The sequence below is a fragment of the Salvelinus alpinus genome, chromosome 11, assembly GCF_045679555.1.
Source record: "Salvelinus alpinus chromosome 11, SLU_Salpinus.1, whole genome shotgun sequence".
Taxonomy (NCBI): Eukaryota; Metazoa; Chordata; class Actinopteri; order Salmoniformes; family Salmonidae; genus Salvelinus; species Salvelinus alpinus.
In genome coordinates this window covers 13,910,071-13,926,632 of record NC_092096.1, presented here as the reverse complement: position 1 = coordinate 13,926,632, position 16,562 = coordinate 13,910,071, and the positions used below count along the sequence as shown (strand labels likewise).

General features: G+C 43.7%; 1 protein-coding gene across 1 annotated transcript in view; it reads right to left on the bottom strand.

The window, feature by feature from the left end:
• Positions 1-16,562, bottom strand: part of LOC139534855 (receptor-type tyrosine-protein phosphatase beta-like) — a 50,882-nt gene that overhangs the window by 33,475 nt on the left and 845 nt on the right. The window contains exons 2-4 of the mRNA XM_071334308.1: positions 15,867-16,146; positions 5,288-5,545; positions 2,510-2,773 (exon numbers count right to left, since the gene is read on the bottom strand). Coding sequence (XP_071190409.1) covers positions 2,510-2,773; positions 5,288-5,545; positions 15,867-16,146 — 802 coding nt within the window. The remainder of the gene's footprint in view (positions 1-2,509; positions 2,774-5,287; positions 5,546-15,866; positions 16,147-16,562) is intronic.

Below are 16,562 nucleotides of genomic sequence, written 5' to 3'. Positions count from 1 at the left end.
ACCTAATAACAAAACCCCTCACCTAATAACAAACCCCTCACCTGAGAACAAACCCCTCACCTAAGAACAAAACCCCTCACCTGAGAACAAAACCCCTCACCTAAGAACAAACCCCTCACCTAAGAACAAACCCCTCACCTAATAACAAACCCCTCACCTAAGAACAAAACCCCCTCACCTGAGAACAAAACCCCTCACCTGAGAACAAAGCCCTCACCTGAGAACAAAACCCCCTCACCTAATAACAAAACCCCTCACCTGAGAACAAAGCCCTCACCTGAGAACAAAACCCCTCACCTAATAACAAACCCCTCACCTAAGAACAAAACCCCCTCACCTAATAACAAAGCCCTCACCTGAGAACAAAACCCCTCACCTAATAACAAACCCCTCACCTGAGAACAAAACCCCTCACCTAATAACAAACCCCTCACCTGAGAACAAACCCCTCACCTAAGAACAAACCCCTCACCTAATAACAAAACCCCTCACCTAATAACAAAGCCCTCACCTGAGAACAAAACCCCTCACCTAATAACAAACCCCTCACCTGAGAACAAAACCCCTCACCTAATAACAAACCCCTCACCTGAGAACAAAACCCCTCACCTAATAACAAAACCCCCTCACCTAAGAACAAACCCCTCACCTAATAACAAACCCCTCACCTGAGAACAAAACCCCTCACCTAATAACAAACCCCTCACCTAATAACAAAACCCCCTCACCTGAGAACAAAACCCCTCACCTAATAACAAACCCCTCACCTAATAACAAACCCCTCACCTAAGAACAAAACCCCTCACCTAATAACAAACCCCTCACCTGAGAACAAAACCCCTCACCTAATAACAAACCCCTCACCTAATAACAAAACCCCCTCACCTGAGAACAAAACCCCTCACCTAATAACAAACCCCTCACCTAATAACAAATCCCTCACCTAAGAACAAAACCCCTCACCTAATAACAAACCCCTCACCTGAGAACAAAACCCCTCACCTAAGAACAAAACCCCTCACCTAAGAACAAAACCCTCACCTAAGAACAAAACCCCTCACCTAATAACAAACCCCTCACCTAAGAACAAAACCCTCACCTAAGAACAAAACCCCTCACCTAATAACAAACCCCTCACCTAAGAACAAACCCCTCACCTAAGAACAAAACCCTCACCTAAGAACAAAACCCCTCACCTAATAACAAACCCCTCACCTGAGAACAAAACCCCTCACCTAAGAACAAAACCCCCTCACCTAAGAACAAACCCCTCACCTAATAACAAACCCCTCACCTAAGAACAAAACCCCCTCACCTGAGAACAAAACCCCTCACCTAATAACAAACCCCTCACCTAATAACAAACCCCTCACCTAAGAACAAAACCCCTCACCTAATAACAAACCCCTCACCTGAGAACAAAACCCCTCACCTAATAACAAACCCCTCACCTGAGAACAAAACCCCTCACCTAAGAACAAAACCCCCTCACCTAAGAACAAACCCCTCACCTAATAACAAACCCCTCACCTGAGAACAAAACCCCTCACCTAAGAACAAAACCCCCTCACCTGAGAACAAAACCCCTCACCTAATAACAAACCCCTCACCTAAGAACAAACCCCTCACCTAATAACAAACCCCTCACCTAAGAACAAAACCCCCTCACCTAAGAACAAAACCCCTCACCTGAGAACAAAGCCCTCACCTGAGAACAAAACCCCTCACCTAATAACAAAACCCCTCACCTAAGAACAAACCCCTCACCTAATAACAAAACCCCTCACCTAATAACAAACCCCTCACCTAAGAACAAAACCCCTCACCTAAGAACAAACCCCTCACCTAAGAACAAAACCCCCTCACCTAATAACAAAGCCCTCACCTGAGAACAAAACCCCTCACCTAATAACAAACCCCTCACCTAAGAACAAAACCCCTCACCTAATAACAAAACCCCTCACCTGAGAACAAACCCCTCACCTAAGAACAAAACCCCTCACCTGAGAACAAAACCCCTCACCTAATAACAAACCCCTCACCTAATAACAAAACCCCTCACCTCAGAACAAAACATCACCAAATGTCATCATAATATATGCAGGAACTGTTCTGAACTGTTTCTGCTGGGAAGCATGCAGACGCCTTAACACGACTACCCAATGGACTAATTCTAATCCACTTGATTAATCCATGAATTGTAATCACATAGTTATGATCTTAGACATCATCGAGGCACTCAATGAGCTCTTGCTGAACCCTTAATAACAGAGCGTTTAAATGAAACAGTCTCCAGGGGAATTACCATCTCACCCCCTCCTTTATCCTCTTGGCTTTAATAGCAGAGGCCCTCTTCAACAGGAAGAGTGCTCCTCTCAACAAAGGCTTCAGTGGTTTTCTGAGAACACTAATTGTTAGCATGTTAGACCAGGGACAAGACGTTTTCCTGACCACGACACAGAGTTTGTCCTGGTTTACACAATGTTTTCCTGGTTACGCCTACTGTCACCTGTGTTAGCCGAGGCAGTTGATTGGTTGGAGAGCTCTCCGCTCTTGGTGGCGACAGACACCTGATAGGTCCGTCCGGGTGTCAGCTGGTGAAAGAGGGCCTTTGTGGTGTCAGATGACAGGGTCTTCTCCAGAGGGGGGGTTCCAGACGAGGACAGGGTCACCACTATAGAGTCCACATCACCCTGGGGTTGACTCCATGATGCCCTCAAACTGTCTTGGGTGTTATTGTTCTCTAGCTTCAGGTTGGAGACGGCATAGGGCACTGGAGAGGAAGAGAGAGGGGAGAGAGAAAGGGGTAGGGGGAGGGAGAGAGGGGAGGAGAGGGGGAGGGAGGGGAGGATAGAGAGGGAAGGGTGGGAGGGAGAGAGAGGCGAGAGGGAGAGAGTGAGAGGGGAGGGAGAGGGAGAGAGAGCGATAGAGGGGGAGGGAGACAGAGAGGGAGGGGAGAGAGGGGAGAGAGACAGGGGGGAGGGAGTGAGAGGAGAGAGAGAGGGAGAGAGAGAGGGGATAGAGGGGGGTAGAGAAAGATAGAGGGAGAGAGAGAGAGCAAGAGGGAGGGAGGGAGGGAGAGATGTAAGCGAGAGAGACAGGGGGAGGGAGAGGAAGAGAGAGGTGGGAGGGAGAGAGAGGGAGAGAGACAAATTCAATCCCTTTTAGACAACTTCTTGGACAAAATGTTTCACTGTAATAGTGAAGGTGTAAACTTCACTATTAGTAGAAAACCTAAACAGTATATTTGACCTCTCAGCTTTCCTATCAAATAAAAAAATGTCAAACAGAAAACATAAGAAAATTAACAACAATGACAAATGGTTTGATGAAGAATGCAAAAACCTAAGAAAGAAATTGAGAAACCTGCCCAACCAAAAACAGAGACCCAGAAAACCTGAGCCTACGCCTTCACTATGGTGAATCACTAAAACAATACAGAAATACACTACGGAAAAAGAAGGAACAGCACGTCAGAAATCTGCTTAATGTAATTGAAGAATCCATAGACTAACCACTTCTGGGAAAACACTAAACAAACAACAGCACAAAGAATTATCTGTCCAAAAGAGAGATGTATGGGAATACTACTTCTCCAATCTTGTTGGCTCTATAACAAAAAAAATTATAGCCTAATGTTAACTAGCTAACGTTGAACCTGGTTTGTTAGCTACCTGCAGATTCATGCAGGGTAGTAACGGTATGAGTTGGGATCATGGTTCATTGTTTAGCTAGCTAGCTACGTGTCTAAACAAAAGACTCCACTACGTAAGTAACCATTTCAAGAGAATATTCATGATGTCACTGCGACAACTGTCGATAGACCTAGCTGGTAAATTCGCTCTGGATATCTACTATGATTTCAGAGCACTCTCGTCTGTGTGCCAAAGCGCAGAATAACTGACGAATTTACAAACACCGGTGTCAGTAAACGTTGGCTAAAAAGCGTAATTAAATTGTTGCCAGCAGAACAGTTGCAGTCTCCACTTTGGATAACATGAAAACAGCCTAACCAGCTCTGCTAGGGTGAGTAAAATGGTCAGAGTGAGGTGTTCTCTCATTTGTACAGGAAGTAGCTAGCAAGCTAGCCAACATTAGCCAGTTAGCTTGGGTGTTTGACTGTCGTTGTGAGGTCAGAACAACCCTACTCCTCGGCCAGAGCGTCCAGGGTGCGCTCTGAATGTTCCGAGAGAAAAAACACTCTGAATATACAAATGGACAATCTGACAACGCTCTGAGTTTACAAACGCCCAGAGCACACTCTGGCACTCCAGATTAAATTAAATTAAACCAGCCTTTAGTCTTGAAATCTTTGGTTGTTTAATACATGGATTCACATGTGAATCCTTAAAGACATGGGTGGGGCTAAGGCTTTGGAGGATGTGGACAACGCTGAATGGGTGGAGACAAAGAAGAGCTCTCCAGTAGATGAACCAAAACATTCAAGGGCAATTTTCTCAAACGTGAGGTTAAGAGTTTATCAACTTTCAAAGCAGAATTACTTTCCCAATGTTCCTCAACTGCGGTGTATGATATTATCAGGAATCAAGTGCAGGCCGTGTGAAGTAACAATGTGGAGACAAGCACAAAGACAGGTGAAACAGATCAGGGCGTGACAGATATACCATTTTATAGCTCCGAGTCTCTACTTTTATCCAATGTAAAAAAAAAAAAAAACACAATTTCAAATTTTGCTACATCAGACCCGAATCAAGCCGGTCGGTCACATGTGTGACTGTTCTTGTCAATCAGCGTATCAGTGTTTTGTGATTTTTGTGGACCCCAGGAAGAGTAGCTGCTGCTTCTGATAAAGCTAATGGTGATGCTAATATACCAATAAATACAGTCAGTCTAAGGCGGAGGTTTACGACGGCTGAATATATTGTGGAAAATTCACACCGATCCCGGACAGTTAAAGACTAACACAGGCTTGGGGGGGGTAGGGACTCTGTTAGGAAAGAAAGCAGGCTTGGCCCTTGTGTCCATACCAGACCCTGACACTCAGTCTTTCCCATACACTCAGAACCACAGGATGCAGGGATCAGAGGAGAGGTTGGCGTCTTCTCATATACTCACTATCCCATTATTCGTGTGGGCTGATGACTATGTGAGAAGCTCAAAGCTTAAAATAAATATCTGATCACCGAAGAGCTTTCCTGGAGTCTGGTCAATTTCTATGTCTAAATAATGTGACGACTCTAACAGATGTTACGTTGCTGTTACAGAGGCTGACGTCATCTAAGGAGAGTCCGTTCCAACGAATCCCACATCACGACTGAATCCTTACCTGTCTGTATTTGTCTTGAGGTGGTACTCTGGCGTCCCCCTGCCTCCGTCACCATGGTGATGTTATACACGCGCCCTGGGACCAGGTCGGTGACAGTGTAGTCTTTAGCGGTGCTCTCCAGAGTCAGGTTCCTCACCACACCCACTTGGTCGGTCAGCAGTAGCCTGAAGCGCTCAGTCCTCCCTGGGCCAGGCTGCCAGGAAACTCCCAGGCTGTCTGAGGTCTCTGATACCTGTAGGCCTCTGACTGTGGATGGACCTGAGAGATAGAATGGGCTGTCAGTGACTGAAACAAGATACCATACATCAAGCTAAGTTTAAACAAAAGTCAAGTTGACAATTCACTTATAAAGAACAGGTACATTTTTGATATTCAAGCAAACAAGTTCTTCAACTAAACTCAGCAAAAAAAGAAACGTCCTCTCACTGTCAACTGCGTTTATTTTCAGCAAACTTAACATGTGTAAATATTTGTATGAACATAACAAGATTCAACAACTGAGACATAAACTGAACAAGTTCCACAGACATGTGACTAACAGAAATGGAATAATGTGTCCCTGAACAAAGGGGGGGGTCAATACCAAAAGTAACAGTCAGTATCTGGTGTGGCCACCAGCTGCATTAAGTACTGCAGTGCATCTCCTCCTCGTTGACTGCAACAGATTTGCCAGTTCTCGCTGTGAGATGTTACTCATTCAGCCGATTGCGGACAGTCTGAGTACTGACGGAGGGATTGTGGACAGTCTGAGCACTGACGGAGGGATTGTGGACAGTCTGAGCACTGACGGAGGGATTGTGGACAGTCTGAGCACTGACGGAGGGATTGTAGACAGTCTGAGCACTGACGGAGGGATTGCAGACAGTCTGAGCACTGACGGAGGGATTGTGGACAGTCTGAGCACTGACGGAGGGATTGTGGACAGTCTGAGCACTGACGGAGGGATTGTGGACAGTCTGAGCACTGACGGAGGGATTGTGGACAGTCTGAGCACTGACGGAGGGATTGTGGACAGTCTGAGCACTGACGGAGGGATTGTGGACAGTCTGAGCACTGACGGAGGGATTGCAGACAGTCTGAGCACTGATGGAGGGATTGTGGACAGTCCTGGTGTAACTCGGGCAGTTGTTGTTGCCATCCTGTACCTGTCCCGCAGGAGTGATGTTCAGATGTACCGATCCTTGAAATGATCTTTGAAAGACAGGAACCTGAAAAAGGGACGTTTCTTTTTTTGCTGAGTTTATTTTTCAAAATCTGATCCAAAAGCATCACAATGTCAGATCCCTGTCATAACAATGGCTACATAACAGACACGTTAGATGGTCAAAATAATAACTGTTAGACAACATCATCGCCAGAGGAGTGGTGCTAGGCAGAACTACACAGAGAATGATGTAGTAGGTCAGGGGAATGACAGGACAGGGGAATGACAGGTCAGGGAATGACAGGTCAGGGGAATGACAGGTCAGGGGAATGACAGGTCAGGGAAATGACTGGTCAGGGGAATGACTGGTCAGGGGAATGACAGGTCAGGGGAATAACAGGTCAGGGGAATGACTGGTCAGGGGAATGACAGGTCAGGGGAATGACTGGTCAGGGGAATGACTGGTCAGGGGAATGACTCGTCAGGGGAATGACAGGACAGGGAATGACTGGTCAGGGGAATGACAGGTGAGGGGAATTACAGGATAGGAGAATGACGGGTCAGGGGAATGACTGGTCAGGGGAATGACTCGTCAGGGGAATGACAGGACAGGGAATGACTGGTCAGGGGAATGACAGGTGAGGGGAATTACAGGATAGGAGAATGACGGGTCGGGGAATGACTGGTCAGGGAATGACAGGACAGGGAATGACAGGACAGGGGAATGACAGGTCAGGGGAATGACAGGACAGGGGAATGACAGGTCAGGGGAATGACAGGACAGGGGAATGACAGGACAGGGGAATGACAGGCCAGGGGAATGACAGGCCAGGGGAATGACAGGACAGGGGAATGACAGGTCAGGGGAATGACTGATGAACAACGCTGTGACACAATGTTTCGTTAGGAGAGGAAGGACAGCAGGCAGATCTTCACAGACAGTAGACGGAGCTACAGGTCTTCACTCTCTGAGAGGAATGACTGGGACTGTTATACTATGTCTCATCAGAGGTGTGGTGGTACATTAAACTACACAGAGACTGATGACCAGTAGAGAGACTCTGAGAACAGACCAGTAGAGAGACTCTGAGAACAGACCAGTAGAGACTCTGAGAACAGACCAGTAGAGAGACTCTGAGAACAGACCAGTAGAGAGACTCTGAGAACAGACCAGTAGAGAGACTCTGAGAACAGACCAGTAGAGACTCTGAGAACAGACCAGTAGAGAGACTCTGAGAACAGACCAGTAGAGAGACTCTGAGAACAGACCAGTAGAGAGACTCTGAGAACAGACCAGTAGAGAGACTCTGAGAACAGACCAGTAGAGAGACTCTGAGAACAGACCAGTAGAGAAACTCTGAGAACAGACCAGTAGAGGGGTGCGTGGTGGAGATGGCGGAAGTAGATAGGATTGTTTCATGGCTGTTTAAAGTTCTCTGGCCACGGCTTCAGCCCCGGTCAGGCCCACGAGCCCCCGCTAGCCCGCTGGGAGGGGATGATGGGAAGCGAGAGAGGAGAAAAAGAGGACCTTTTAGATGGGTGGGGAGGGGGCAGGAGGCGAGCCCTGACTCCCTATCCCAGGCGGGTAGGCGCCCATTTGGGTGGGTACAGTGGTAAGTTAACGAGCCACTCCTGTGGTGGTACTGACAGAATAGAACAATGACATTCTGGAATGCCAGAATGTCATTGTATTTGGTAGGACGTATTAACATGGCATAGAGCAACCACCTTTTTGTGGCTGATTTCACAGACAATGAGAGTAGACTTCCTCATGTCTACAGTCACATTGGAACGACCAGGATGCATTCATTTATTGTCTTCTAATTAGTTTAAATGTTAGTATGATACCTCTAGCCGCGGATGATCTAAACGCCACGGTGTTATCTAAATGTTTTCTGTGTTAAAATAGCTCTAGATAAGAAGTGATGTTCCAGCTGATGGAGGGCATTGCGCCCAGAAAGGGGCGGAGCTTTGTATGATGTACAACGCATTGGGAAAGTACTCAGACCGCTTGACTTTTTAAATGATTTGTTACGTTACAGCCTCATCAATCTACCCACAATACCCCATAATGACTTCTAAATGATTTGTTACGTTACAGCCTCATCAATCTACCCACAATACCCCATAATGATTTCTAAATGATTTGTTACGTTACAGCCTCGTCAATCTACCCACAATACCCCATAATGACTTCTAAATGATTTGTTACGTTACAGCCTCATCAATCTACCCACAATACCCCATAATGACTTCTAAATGATTTGTTACGTTACAGCCTCGTCAATCTACCCACAATACCCCATAATGACTTCTAAATGATTTGTTACGTTACAGCCTCATCAGTCTACACACAATACCCCATAATGACTTCTAAATGATTTGTTACGTTACAGCCTCATCAGTCTACACACAATACCCCATAATGACTTCTAAATGATTTGTTACGTTACAGGCTCATCAGTCTACACACAATACCCCATAATGACTTCTAAATGATTTGTTACGTTACAGCCTCGTCAATCTACCCACAATACCCCATAATGACTTCTAAATGATTTGTTACGTTACAGCCTCGTCAATCTACCCACAATACCCCATAATGACTTCTAAATGATTTGTTACGTTACAGCCTCATCAATCTACACACAATACCCCATAATGACTTCTAAATGATTTGTTACGTTACAGCCTCATCAATCTACACACAATACCCCATAATTACAAAGCAAAAACATTTTTTTCCCAAAATGTCTGCAAATTTATTTTAAGAAAACAACGGAAATGATCAAATTTACATAAGTTTTCAGACCCTTTACTCGGTACTTTGTTGAAGCATCTTTGTCAGCGATTACAGCCTCGAGCCTTCTTGGGTATAATGCTACAACCTTGGCACACCTGTATTTGGGGAGTTTCTCCCATTCTTCTCTGCAGATCCTCTCAAGCTCTGTCAGGTTGGATGGGGAGTGTCGCTGCACAGCTATTTTCAGGTCTCTCCAGAGATGTTCAATCAGGTTCAAGTCCGGGGTCTGGCTAGGCCACTCAAGGACATTCAGAGACTTGTCCCGAAGCCACTACTGCATTGTCTTGGCTGTGTGCTTAGTGTCATTGTCCTGTTGGAAGGTGAACCTTCGCCCCAGTCTGAGGTCCTGAGCGCTCTGGAGCAGGTTTTTATTAACGATCTCTCTGTACTTTGCTCCATTCATCTTTCCCTCTATCCTTACTAGTCTCCACCGCTGAAAAACATCCTAACAGCATGATGTTGCCACCACCATTATTCACCATTGGAATGGTAACAGGTTTCCTCCAGAGGTGACGCTTGGCATTCAGAAACTTGGTTTCTTCAGACCAGAGAATCTTGTTTCTCATGGTCTGAGAGTCTTTAGGTACCTTTTGGCAAACTCCAAGCAGGCTGTCATGTGCCTTTTACTGAGGAGTGGCTTCCGTCTGGCCACTCTACCATAAAGGTCTGATTGGTGGAGTGCTGCAGAGATGTTTGTCCTTCTGGAAGGTTCTCCCATCTCCACAGAGGAACTCGGGAGCTCTGTCAGAGTGACCATCGGGTTCTTGGTTAACTCCCTGACCAAGGGCCTTCTCCCCCAATTGCTCAGTTTGGCCGGGCGGCCAGCTCTAGGAAGAGTCTAGGTGGTTCCATATGTCTTTCATTTAAGAATGATGGAGGCCACTGTGTTCTTGGGGATCTTCAATGATGCAGAAATGTTTTCGTACCCTTCCCCAGATCTGTGGCTCGACACAATCCTGTCTCGGAGCTCTACAGACAATTCCTTTGACCTCATGGCTTGGTTTTTGCTCTGACATGTACTGTCAACTGTGGGACCTTATATAGACAGATGTGTGCCTTTCCAAATCATGTCCAATCAATTGAATTTACCACAGGTGGACTCCAATCAAGTTGTAGAAACATCTGAAGGATGATCATGGAAACAGGATGCACCTGAGCTCAATTTTAAGTCTCATAGCAAAGGATATTTCTGTTTTTTATTTTTAATACATTTGCTAAAATATCTAAAAACCTGTTTTCACTTTGTCATTATGGGGGTATTGTGATGTCATTATGGGGTATTGTGATGTCATTATGGGGGTATTGTGATGTCATTATGGGGTATTGTGACGTCATTAAGGGGTATTGTGATGTCATTATGGGGTATTGTCATGTCATTATGGGATATTGTGACGTCATTATGGGGTATTGTGATGTGATTATGGGGTATTGGGATGTCATTATGGGGTATTGTGATGTCATTATAGGGTATTGCGATGTCATTATGGGGTATTGTGATGTCATTATGGGGTATTGTGTGTTGATTGATGAGTTTTTTATTTATTTAATCGATTTTAGAATAAGGCTTTAATGTAACAAAATGTGGAAAAAGTCAAGGGGTCTGAATTTTTTCGAATGCACTGTATGACCAGAGTCTGTTAAAGGTCTAAGTGTGATGTTTGACTAGACTAGAGTCTGTTAAAGGTCTTATTATGATGTATGACTAGACTAGAGTCTGTTAAAGGTCTTAGCATTATGTATGACTAGACTAGAGTCTGTTAAAGGTCTCAGTATGATGTATGACCAGACTAGAGTCTGTTAAATGTCTCAGTATGATGTATGACTAGACTAGAGTCTGTTAAAGGTCTCACTATGATGTATGACTAGACTAGAGTCTGTTAAAGGTCTCAGTGTGATGTTTGACAAGACTAGAGTATGTTAAAGGTTTCAGTGTGATGTATGACTAGACTAGAGTCTGTTAAAGGTCTCAGTATGATGTATGACCAGACTAGAGTCTGTTAAATGTCTCAGTATGATGAATGACCAGACTAGAGTCTGTTAAAGGTCTCAGTGTGATGTATGACCAGACTAGAGTCTGTTAAAGGTCTCAGTGTGATGAATGACCAGACTAGAGTCTGTTAAAGGTCTCAGTATGATGTATGACTAGACTAGAGTCTGTTAAAGGTCTCAGTGTGATGTATGACCAGACTATAGTCTGTTAAAGGTCTCAGTGTGATGAATGACCAGACTAGAGTCTGTTAAATGTCTCAGTATGATGAATGACCAGACTAGAGTCTGTTAAAGGTCTCAGTATGATGTATGACTAGACTAGAGTCTGTTAAAGGTCTCAGTATGATGTTTGACTAGACTAGAGTCTGTTAAAGGTCTCAGTATGATGTATGACTAGACTAGAGTCTGTTAAAGGTCTCAGTATGATGTATGACTAGACTAGAGTCTGTTAAAGGTCTCAGTATGATGAATGACCAGACTAGAGTCTGTTAAAGGTCTCAGTATGATGTATGACTAGACTAGAGTCTGTTAAAAGTCTCAGTATGATGTATGACCAGACTAGAGTCTGTTAAAGGTCTCAGTATGATGTTTGACTAGACTAGAGTCTGTTAAAGGTCTCAGTATGATGTATGACTAGACTAGAGTCTGTTAAAGGTCTCAGTATGATGTATGACTAGACTAGAGTCTGTTAAAGGTCTCAGTATGATGTATGACTAGACTAGAGTCTGTTAAAGGTCTCAGTATGATGTATGACTAGACTAGAGTCTGTTAAAGGTCTCAGTATGATGTATGACTAGACTAGAGCCTGTTAAAGGTCTCAGTATGATGAATGACCAGACTAGAGTCTGTTAAAGGTCTCAGTATGATGAATGACCAGACTAGAGTCTGTTAAAGGTCTCAGTATGATGTATGACTAGACTAGAGTCTGTTAAATGTCTCAGTATGATGTATGACTAGACTAGAGTCTGTTAAAGGTCTCAGTATGATGTATGACTAGACTAGAGTCTGTTAAATGTCTCAGTATGATGTATGACTAGACTAGAGTATGTTAAAGGTCTCAGTATGATGAATGACCAGACTAGAGTCTGTTAAAGGTCTCAGTATGATGTATGACTAGACTAGAGTCTGTTAAATGTCTCAGTATGATGTATGACTAGACTAGAGTCTGTTAAAGGTCTCAGTATGATGTATGACTAGACTAGAGCCTGTTAAAGGTCTCAGTATGATGAATGACCAGACTAGAGTCTGTTAAAGGTCTCAGTATGATGAATGACCAGACTAGAGTCTGTTAAAGGTCTCACTATGATGTATGACTAGACTAGAGTCTGTTAAAGGTCTCAGTGTGATGTTTGACAAGACTAGAGTATGTTAAAGGTTTCAGTGTGATGTATGACTAGACTAGAGTCTGTTAAAGGTCTCAGTATGATGTATGACCAGACTAGAGTCTGTTAAATGTCTCAGTATGATGAATGACCAGACTAGAGTCTGTTAAAGGTCTCAGTGTGATGTATGACCAGACTAGAGTCTGTTAAAGGTCTCAGTGTGATGAATGACCAGACTAGAGTCTGTTAAAGGTCTCAGTATGATGTATGACTAGACTAGAGTCTGTTAAAGGTCTCAGTGTGATGTATGACCAGACTATAGTCTGTTAAAGGTCTCAGTGTGATGAATGACCAGACTAGAGTCTGTTAAATGTCTCAGTATGATGAATGACCAGACTAGAGTCTGTTAAAGGTCTCAGTATGATGTATGACTAGACTAGAGTCTGTTAAAGGTCTCAGTATGATGTTTGACTAGACTAGAGTCTGTTAAAGGTCTCAGTATGATGTATGACTAGACTAGAGTCTGTTAAAGGTCTCAGTATGATGTATGACTAGACTAGAGTCTGTTAAAGGTCTCAGTATGATGAATGACCAGACTAGAGTCTGTTAAAGGTCTCAGTATGATGTCTGACTAGACTAGAGTCTGTTAAAAGTCTCAGTATGATGTATGACCAGACTAGAGTCTGTTAAAGGTCTCAGTATGATGTTTGACTAGACTAGAGTCTGTTAAAGGTCTCAGTATGATGTATGACTAGACTAGAGTCTGTTAAAGGTCTCAGTATGATGTATGACTAGACTAGAGTCTGTTAAAGGTCTCAGTATGATGTATGACTAGACTAGAGTCTGTTAAAGGTCTCAGTATGATGTATGACTAGACTAGAGTCTGTTAAAGGTCTCAGTATGATGTATGACTAGACTAGAGCCTGTTAAAGGTCTCAGTATGATGAATGACCAGACTAGAGTCTGTTAAAGGTCTCAGTATGATGAATGACCAGACTAGAGTCTGTTAAAGGTCTCAGTATGATGTATGACTAGACTAGAGTCTGTTAAATGTCTCAGTATGATGTTTGACTAGACTAGAGTCTGTTAAAGGTCTCAGTATGATGTATGACTAGACTAGAGTCTGTTAAAGGTCTCAGTATGATGTATGACTAGACTAGAGTCTGTTAAAGGTCTCAGTATGATGTATGACTAGACTAGAGTCTGTTAAAGGTCTCAGTATGATGTATGACTAGACTAGAGTCTGTTAAAGGTCTCAGTATGATGTATGACTAGACTAGAGCCTGTTAAAGGTCTCAGTATGATGAATGACCAGACTAGAGTCTGTTAAAGGTCTCAGTATGATGAATGACCAGACTAGAGTCTGTTAAAGGTCTCAGTATGATGTATGACTAGACTAGAGTCTGTTAAATGTCTCAGTATGATGTATGACTAGACTAGAGTCTGTTAAAGGTCTCAGTATGATGTATGACTAGACTAGAGTCTGTTAAATGTCTCAGTATGATGTATGACTAGACTAGAGTATGTTAAAGGTCTCAGTATGATGAATGACCAGACTAGAGTCTGTTAAAGGTCTCAGTATGATGTATGACTAGACTAGAGTCTGTTAAATGTCTCAGTATGATGTATGACTAGACTAGAGTCTGTTAAAGGTCTCAGTATGATGTATGACTAGACTAGAGTCTGTTAAATGTCTCAGTATGATGTATGACTAGACTAGAGTCTGTTAAAGGTCTCAGTATGATGTATGACTAGACTAGAGCCTGTTAAAGGTCTCAGTATGATGAATGACCAGACTAGAGTCTGTTAAAGGTCTCAGTATGATGAATGACCAGACTAGAGTCTGTTAAAGGTCTCAGTATGATGTATGACTAGACTAGAGTCTGTTAAAGGTCTCAGTATGATGAATGACCAGACTAGAGTCTGTTAAAGGTCTCAGTATGATGTATGACTAGACTAGAGTCTGTTAAAGGTCTCAGTATGATGTATGACTAGACTAGAGTCTGTTAAATGTCTCAGTATGATGTATGACTAGACTAGAGTCTGTTAAAGGTCTCAGTATGATGTATGACTAGACTAGAGTCTGTTAAAGGTCTCAGTATGATGTATGACCAGACTAGAGTCTGTTAAAGGGGACATAGCATGCTGAGAAGGTCAAGAGCGGTGCCATGCACCCTAATCGGCCCAGGCCCTGTGAACCAAACATAGTGTCCTGCCCTCCACTCCCACACCCCACCCTCAGGACTCCCTGTATCCGTTAGTACAAAGGAACAATGGAGTCAGGAAATAGCTGGGGTCAGGGAGAGAGAGAGAGAGAGAGAGGGGGAGCTAGAGAGAGTCTGGAAATACACACTTAAGGTCAGATACTTCTGTTCTGGGCCCCTGCCAAGTGTATGTTCACTTATACAGATGTAGGATATTCATTTAAGCAAGTTTGCTACAGCAGGAAAATAATCCAACAGCGACAGGAAATGTGAATTATTATGTGGATTATAATTAATGGACATTTTAATAGGGGTTGATACGTTTTTAAAAAGTTTTTTACGTTACGTTAGGGCAAATCAAGTATGGAATTTCAAAGGGGAAATTGCTAACTTTAGAATCCTTTTAAAAACTAAAATACTCTACAAGTTTGCATTTCCTGCTGTGCAGTTCTCAGCAACAAAAGAGGGATCAAATTAAGATCCTACATCTGTAGAGCCATGTGCGTACACACGCTTGCAGACATGAGCAGGCAAACACACATACACCCACAAGAAAACACACACACACACACACACACACACACACACACACACACACACACACACACACACACACACACACACACACACACACACACACACACACACTTTTACTGGTTTATCACTCTCTCTCAGCAGGGTTTCACTTCCTGTGGTCATAGAAGTGAAGCCGAGGGAAAACCACATGAAATGTAACAAAAAAAAGACTGTATGATGCGATGACAGGCAGCAGAGAGCTCTCTCCCTCGTAGGACACAAGTGGAAAAGCCTGCTGCAACAGATAGTAGAATAGGTAACCACACGATGTATCCAAGAGTAGAGGAAACGTGGCAACCATAAGAACACAGTCAGAGAAGCTAATGACATGTGGATTTAAGACATTATAAATACATTACTCCATAATAAATATCAATGAGAAAGAGTGACTATGAAACACTGACTAAACTATACATCATTTGCTGTACACAAATCATATTATTAGATATTGATTTGAAATAGACAAATCAAGGAGACAAAAAAAACGAATCTATACTCTATTTTCCCCCAATATATAATCCCCAACAAAACCACAACTTACTGGTCTGCAGGGTGACATTGGCCCGTTGTTCATCTGTGGTCGACGTGATTTCCAGGATGTACGACGTTCCGGGTTCTAAACTCACTACCTGGCATTGAAACGTACTGTTTTCCTCCAGCTCCTTCACACAGTGTGTTACTACAGAGCTGCTGTCCACAGATAACACAGTGAAGTTACACTCCTGTCCCGCCGTAGTCAGTCTTAATGTTATAGCTTCCATACTGGTGTTGGCCTCGGTTACGTTCACGCTACATTTCTGGTCCTCGGCGGCGGCTACACACTGAAAAGAAATGATGTAATGTGTCAAAATAACATTGTATAGCATGTGTAAGCTTTGTTGAGACCCAAATGTTTTGGTGAAACACAAAACACAACAGTATCATACAAACAGCAGCTTCTATCTCTCTCTCTAGCCTCTCGCTTCTCTAGTCTCTAGCCTCTCTAACCTCTAGTCTCTCTAGCCTCTCTAGCCTCTAGCCTCTCTAGCCTCTCTAACCTCTAGTCTCTCGTCTCACTAGCCTCTCTAGCCTCTATAGCCTCTAGACTCTAGCCTCTCTAGCCTCTAGACTCTCTAGCCTCTAGTCTCTCTAGTCTCTCTAGTCTCTAGTCTCTCTAGCCTCTAGCCTCTAGCCTCTCTAGCCTCAAGCCTCTAGCCTCTCTAGCCTCTAGTCTCTCTAGCCTCTAGCCCCTCTAACC